Source organism: Salvia miltiorrhiza, chromosome 3 (assembly GCF_028751815.1).
Source record: "Salvia miltiorrhiza cultivar Shanhuang (shh) chromosome 3, IMPLAD_Smil_shh, whole genome shotgun sequence".
Lineage (NCBI taxonomy): Eukaryota > Viridiplantae > Streptophyta > Magnoliopsida > Lamiales > Lamiaceae > Salvia > Salvia miltiorrhiza.
The window spans coordinates 46822405-46830247 of record NC_080389.1 but is presented as its reverse complement, the minus strand read 5'-3'; the positions used below and the strand labels follow the sequence as shown (position 1 = coordinate 46830247).

Below are 7843 nucleotides of genomic sequence, written 5' to 3'. Positions count from 1 at the left end.
GGATGGATTACTTGAGAGCATGTTCTCAGTAGTCTTAGTTGGAAGAGTCCAAACCTCTTTTCAACCGAGAGAAAAGTGTGTTTGAATGGTTGTTTAGTACCAAGAAACTAAACAGAAGGTTCCTTGGCACCAGTTAAGCCAAGTGATTGTTGTTTAGTACCAACAAACTAAACAATTCGGTTACCTTGGCACCCAGATTGCCAAGAGGGAGTTCAGACCAAGGGTTCTGTCTCCAAAGTCCTTAGCAACTACACTGATTGGACACGAGAGTGTCAGGGCGTGCTAAGTGAAAAATTCAATTCAGAGTGGATTGGTGGGTTTGTTGTGCACCTTGAAGCATTAGCCCAGAGTGTTTGTCAGACTAATAATCTGGCCGTGGAGTAGGAAGTTATTTTCGAACCACGTAAAAATCCTTGTGTTTTTTATCTGCTTTCAGTTATTCATTTTCTTGTGCTTAAACTGTTTTCAACTGAACTGGACTAACTGAAAATGGTAACTAAGGATTTTACAAGTGACAAACCTTTTCTAAAGGCTATTCGCATAAAGTTTAAATTCCGCTGCTGAGTTATTAATCTAACTGACAACTCAACTGATAGTCAGGAAGATTAATAACTCTACTCTATTTTACAAACAATAGACTGAAGCCTTACGTGGATATCAATTAAGCCCAGCGCTCGACTGATGTCAATTTACTGAAGACTTTTCAGTATCAATCTACAACAAATTTCCAATTGAAATCTGGTTAAGTTTGTTTTGATTTGCGAAAAATAGCCTACAAATGTATCCCCCCCTCCCATACACCTGTCAATCAACCCTCCGAGACCTCAACATGATTAAACAAGCAAATTACACAACTATTACCTAATTTTAACAACCTTTAAATTAGAGAGAAAAATTATTATAGCTTTGTGGTCACAAATATATTGGAGACTGTGATTACAAAAAATATGTTAAAAGCGATTATAAAGTTCTAAAAATTATGTGAAAATTATAGTTTTTTATGAACATTATAATATTCGCAGCAATCAATATTAAATATAACAAAAGTGCATATTTGAAAAATCGCAGTTTTGTGATTTGGTAAATAATATTGTGATTTTTTTTAAGTGACGATATAAAGATTGAACTATTAAAGTATAGACAGGATGATGCTTACAAGTCAGTTATAGTCTTTCAAACTCTACAAGAGATGATGCTCGCAAGCCAATTATGGTCTTACGAGTATTTTGGCTCCAAACAATATGATGCTCACAAATTAGAAGTGATTTGTCAAGCTCCAAACAATATGATGCTCACAAATTAGAAGTAGTTTGTTAAGCTCCAAACGAAATGATGTTCATAACTTAATTCAAGCCTTTGAAGTTTCAAATGAGATAATGCTTAGCACTCAACTTCGGTATTTCAAGCTCCAAATGAGTGATGCTTAATTAGAACTCAACTTTGGTCTATCAAACTATAGATGAGATGATACTCACAAGTTAGTTATGGTCTTACGAACTCCGAATGAGATGCTGCTCACAAGTCAGGTTCTATCTTTCATCATATTATATGTCAAATACACCTAAATCTTTTTCTTCTTATTTTTCTAAAATCTCCAACCTCGCATCAATTTTTTATGAAATTTCATCAAATTTATGAATAGCTGTAACATTAATGGGAGAAGTAGCTGGAGCGATGATGGCGGAGGATTGCAACCCTCCAGATTCCATTATCTTCTCCACATCTTCGCCGCCTCCGATATCTTTGAGGCAGAGCTGCGGCGGCGCGGCTTTCATATCCTTTTGTCTTCCCCACAAGAATGAATACAACCCCGTTATGATCAAAACCATGCCTATCAAGCTGCATGTATTAACATATATTTTTACTAAACAATTTTATTAACATAAAACAATTGTTATTTTTTAACTGTAAACCTGAATTTGAAAATGTACCTTCCGATATAGAGATCTTGAGCGAAGAAAATAGCTTCAATTATAAGGATGAAAATGAGAGATAAAGGATTGAACATAGAAGGATATGTTGGCCCTTTTGCAATAATAGCCATCGAAATCAAAGCAAATGTTGCGGCTGTCGCCAATACACCCTATATTATTCATAAATAGCAACAAACATATTTTATTTATTTTAACCAGTAGATATAAAACTTCTAAGTAATTTTTGTTTATATATATATATAGGGGAGGGCTACAGTAAAAACACTTCTTAAAATATAAATATAAACGTTTTTTAATGTACGAATTTTATCCAACAGGGTTACGAATTCATCCAATATGGTTACGAATTGTGAAAAATAATTTTTTTCTACCTTTAGGATTCGAACTCAGGACCACGAATTCATCCAAAAGGGTTACGAATCAACCGTAGATCTTGATGATCTAAGGGCTGAAAATCATTTATATTTTATACACTTAAGAGTGTTTTTATTCTAGCTCTCCCCTATATATATATATATATATATATATATATATATATATATATATATATAAATAAATTTAAAGACTGCACAACTGTAGACTCGAACCTAGATCTTAGGGCTTGGACATTAACTAGGCACCTACCGCTAGGCCAACACACGCACACTAATTTAATTATTTTTATTTGTAAGAGATGGTGCATGTGGTCCGCACCGTGCGAATATCCACATAAGAGAATTTGTAATTATAATTTTTTAAAAATAAATTAATGCCTTCTAAAATATGATACATAATATATAAATATCAATCTTTTTCTTTTCTTTTCTTTTCTTTTCTTTTTTTAAAGTCGAAATGAGAGAAATCCCTTAAAGGAGAAATGGAGTTTTAATCAAATTCATATATAATATATTTAATCAAATTAAATCATAAATTAAGTTCAATTCTTATTCAAAATAAATATTGAAGTAGTTTATAATTAAATAATAGTATATAACTTTATAAACAAATGGATTAATTCCTTCTAAGTTCGTGAACTTTGTCCATAATTTTTTTCTGTGAACTTTAATTTGTAACACTAATAACATGAGCTTTGCTTATTTTTATTTTTATTTTCCTTGCAATTTTCCCCCAAACAATTATTCGGCCAAATTAAACTTTAAAAATAATAATCATATGTTTGATTAATTTTATACTTGTTTGACCATTTTATTCTTCAAATAATTAATCCTATAGTGTATCGATATATACTATCAATAAAAATAAATTCCTATGGAGTGGAGTTCAGATACATCGAGCATTATGTAGTTTAAAAATAGAACGTTCTTAGCATCTTGTTACAATATTTTAGAATTTAATTAAATTTGCCGTGGTTTCCGTTTAGGGGAAAATAGCACCAATATGTAAGTTCATATTATTAGTGTTATTATACATGTTAAAGTTTATTTAAATATATATATATATATATATATATATATATATATATATAATGAAAAAAGAAATCATGATTTTGGAAACAATTAATCCTAAACAAATTATATAGTAGTACTTATAAGCAAGTACTTAATTAACAGGGATTATACACTTCTGAAAAAAATTAATATCATCATAAAAGTCATAAAAATATAAATAAAGAAGTACTTGAGACATAGCTTTTTTTTTTCTTCAATCTATTTGTAAATAAAGACAAATTGACAATCGCCCCCTACATTATTCAACATTTATATAATTATAACTTTTTCTATAAAATAAAGCCTCTTATAATACGAAAACTAAATATTACGCAAAATTTATTATTTTCAAACGTCCCACAAAAACATTCAGTTTCACCTTTGGACATTACTTCACCACAAACTTCTTATTTTTTATCCTTATACTTTCTCAATTTATTCATAAAAAACCACTCATGATACACCACTTCACTCAGAACACACTCACATACACACTCACATAATTAATATATTTATTAAATCCTTGCCACCGAAATTGTTGTATATTTTTGTGCGACGAATGAAGTATTTTGTAATTCAATTAAGAAATAGAAAGATAAGTGACAAAATAGAAAATACTTACCGAGTAGAAAATGGTAAGAAGCTGAAGATTCCAACCTAATCGCCATGACATAGGCTTTCTATCTACGCACAAACCCACCAGTGTTGCTTGAACTGATGCTATTATGCAGATAATCATAGTTCCAGAATATCTATGGGGGAAAACTTTGAATAATTCCACCTGTTAATTATGTAACTAAAACAATATTATTGATCAATATGATAACGCTTAAATATCAATATATATAATGCATGATCATATTAACAAGCTAGATTTTAAATATTAATAGATTTGCTCTGATATATTGCTCTCGGTAAACTAATTGACCAAGTCACAATATTATATAAAAAATGATATACAATAAAATTCACACACATATCTCCTAGAAAAAGTATATTTTAAAGGGATAACTAGTGTTATTGTGAATTCTAAAATTAAGTGGAGAAGAAACCCACCAAAATTGATACATTAAATGATTTAGTTTTTTGTAAATATTGAGTGTGAAATAAATTTCAAATACAAAGGGTAATTTTCAAAAAAGGAAAGAGTATAAATCTTAATAACATATTTTCACCATTTTCCGCAGCACTAATTATAACATTTTTTATCAACTACCAATACACTTAATAACTTTTTTTTAAAACTCGTTCTTTTTTCTACTAAAAAGTTATTTAGAGGAAGGAGATAGTATAAATCTTACTAAAAGAGTTAGAGGCTAGTAAATATTAATAGAATATATATTTATATATATACAACCTAGAATTGTTACCTGTAGAATGAACCAACATCCATAAGAAAGACAACTTCCAATCAAGAGCATAGTCCCTCTAGTATTATTTTGGTGTGTTTTGACAAGAATTTTATGTTGATTGTAAATACTAAGGTTGAAAGATTCGCCCTTATAGAGAGCCATTGTGAGTGCTCCTGCAAAGCATAGCATTGCTCCCGCGATTTTCATCTTGCCCGCTTTCGTATGCACATTCAATTTTTCTATTCTTCAAATCCAATAGTATTAGTAATATATAACAAATTTGTAATTAAACAAGCAAATTACACAACTATTACCTAATTTTGTAATTTAAAATCGATAGGTACCTCAGAATAGTTGACAAGACAAAGGTGACTGCTGGAATGAGGTTAAGGAAGTTGGTAGCATATGTAGCTGACGTGTCCCTCAAACCATAATAAAATAGTCCCATAGCCATCAATATCCTACATTCATTCATGCAAAAAAGGCATAAAAATATATTTTGACTTTTGAGACTACGCCAGAAGAAAAAAAAAAGAAAAAAAAAAGAAGGCCTTTTTGTCATTAAAAGCACTACCCTAATCTTTTTTTTTTTCAAGAACAAGTTTAAGAGAAAAGCGCGTAATCATTTTAATTTGCCCTAGATTAAGAGATATTTAATAAGTTCCGAGAAGATCCTTTAAGGTAATTTCAATATTATATGTATCAATATTATTGAGAGTAATTAAAGATCTTGTATCCCAATAGTTTTCGCGTCCTATTATTAAATTTATTGTTTTAACAATATTTATTATAAAAAAATTATTCTAATATAATACTACATCATAATTTTATTATTGAAAATTGATAAATACCCTATTCATGGAATTAATCAGCCCTAAAAATCATTTAGTAAATAAAAAATTAATTCCGCGATTTTGTTATGTTCCGACAAAATTTGAGATATGATAGTCCAAGGGATTACTAATGCACAACAATTTATAAGGAGAGAGAGGAATGTTATATTATACCACACGTTTTATGTGAGCAGAATTTGTGAATAGCACTCTTTCGTTTAGTCTGCACTAGCATGTTTTTAGACATTTATTTTGATTATATTATCTCAAAACTTATTAGTGACAGTATTAATTTTACTAAATACATAAAAATCAAATTCGTTTTCTTCATTTTCCCTATAATTTCAAAGAAATTTATGAAGGAATTAAATGAAATTTGATTTTTAAATGATTTATAAAATTAATGACGTCAATAACAAATTTTAAGGTAAAATCAAAATAAAAGTATAAAAAAAATACTAATCACTACAAAAATAATTCCACTAATGACATGAGCTTGGTAACTATTATGCGTGTCATAAAAATTAGTGATATTTGATGATGTTGTTAATCACTAATAGTTACATTTTCAAACGTCGCTAATTAATTTTTATGATACAAATATTAGTTACCAAGCCCCATGTCACTAATAGAATTTTTTTTTTGTAGTGAATGTAAATTAAATGAGAGCGGCGCTCATAACTTATGCTCACATCACATTATATATGTAGCATAATATTCTTATATATATATATATATATATATATATATATATATAGAGAGAGAGAGAGAGAGAGAGAGAGAGAGAGAGAGAGAGAGCGAGCGGGGGGGGGGGGGGGAGTTCAAAATAAAATCTCTTGTTTAAAATGAGAATATATAGAAAACCATCCTGAGCATCTTCGATCGTAAAAGATTATATGATGGTTATATCATATTGATGATGGATGCAGTTTTTAAATTTAAATCTTACAGAAAACGAAAATTTAATTAAGATCAGTTCACCTACTTATTCATTTTTCGCCGTCTAAGGGTAAACCTACCAATAGTTAAAATGTGGTGACGCCAAAAATATCCACCAACATAAATTTATGATTTTGACAGTTCGACCCATTCTTTATTGCGTAATTACATGCTCTACGAGCTATTTATTTAATAAAATTAAATTAAATTGTCCCATTTCGCAATAAAAGAAAAAAGATATTAGATGACTACGTTAATTTAATAATAATAATAATAATAATAATAATAATAATAATAATAATAATAATAATAATAATAATAATAATAATAATAATAATAAATTATTACATAAGTGATTGTTGCAAATAATAAAAAAGAAAAAAAGCGTATACCGATGATAAGATCAAGTATGCCGATACAGTTGAAATAGTTAAAGATAAAGAAAGAAAAGGGGGTAAGGAACGGTTAATTAGATTGCATGCAATTCTTGAATTGTTAATATTAGTCCTTTCTGATTTATTGATAAATTTATTATACAAAAATAAAATATAATAAATATTTATTCCTTTAAATTTCTCCTTTTTTCCCCCTTATATTTTACAAAGAAAATAATTCTACAATTTCTCATTCTTTTCTTTAATTTATCCCTTTATTTTTGGTGTGATAATATTATCACTCTTAATTTAAAGCGAAAATGAGTAAAATTTTATTTTCATAAAAATTGAGAGAGAGAGAAAAAAAAAAGAATTTAAAGGCAAATTTGTTTATTATCTTTGACTTTCTCATAATAAATTTATGAATAAAAAAGAACACCTTCCATTTTAGGAAAAGCAAGATTATTAAAATCATCAAATATTTCGATGCTCATTTAATCATTTTAATACATTAAACTTTCTGCATGAAAGAAAAAAAACTGTGAAAAATAAAAATAAGTCTTACCCTGTTAGTGCTACCATGAAAAGCCATAGAAAAGCTTCAAAACTGATTTTCCTTAGAGCGCCTCTGCGCACCAGAAATTAAAATAAGGAATTAACAAAATAAGAAAAACACTTATGTGAAAGGACAAACCTTTCGAAATATAGCGCAAAGGGCGCGACGGCGAAGGCAGCGACGACGTTGCGATAGCTCATGAGGGCAAAAATGAAAGTACCCTCACTCAGTATAACCCTAGAAAGTATTTGCAGCCCCGTTGCGATGACTTGTACCACTAGCATCCCCAGTAGTACTCTTGCATTCATGATTCCTTTCTTTAACTCCATAGAACCCTGCACCGTCTATTAGTTTTGTGTGAGAATTTACTTGGAAAGTACTAAAGAGAGAAATATATATAGTCCCTTCCCAAAAAAAACAAGACGAGA

At 29.2% G+C, this 7843-nt stretch overlaps 1 protein-coding gene across 2 annotated transcripts; it reads right to left on the bottom strand.

Moving 5' to 3' along the window:
• Window positions 1-1399: 1399 nt before the first annotated feature.
• LOC131016153 (WAT1-related protein At1g43650-like) lies at window positions 1400-7843 on the bottom strand. 2 transcript variants are annotated; one of them, XM_057944765.1, is made up of 7 exons: window positions 7554-7842; window positions 7425-7487; window positions 5058-5174; window positions 4732-4957; window positions 3984-4142; window positions 1932-2083; window positions 1400-1839 (listed from the first exon to the last, which is right to left on the bottom strand). In XM_057944765.1, the coding sequence occupies exons 1-7, from the start codon at window positions 7742-7744 to the stop codon at window positions 1614-1616; spliced, it is 1134 nt and encodes a 377-aa protein (XP_057800748.1). In that variant the 5' UTR covers window positions 7745-7842; the 3' UTR covers window positions 1400-1613. The 2 variants fall into 2 exon arrangements, with proteins under 2 accessions (XP_057800748.1, XP_057800749.1); XM_057944766.1 differs by lacking the exon at window positions 5058-5174 and having other exon boundaries at window positions 7554-7843.

What these genes read in the sequence shown, in the direction of transcription:
- LOC131016153 (XM_057944765.1), bottom strand. Translation starts at nt 7,744, where the DNA reads ATGGAGTTAAAGAAAGGAATCATGAATGCAAGAGTACTACTGGGGATG. An exon ending in TTTGCGCTATATTTCGAAAG is followed by an intron (nt 7,488 to 7,553) that starts GTTTGTCCTTTC and finishes TCTGGTGCGCAG; the next exon opens with AGGCGCTCTAAGGAAAATCA. An exon ending in GATGTTGGTTCATTCTACAG is followed by an intron (nt 4,143 to 4,731) that starts GTAACAATTCTA and finishes CATAATTAACAG; the next exon opens with GTGGAATTATTCAAAGTTTT.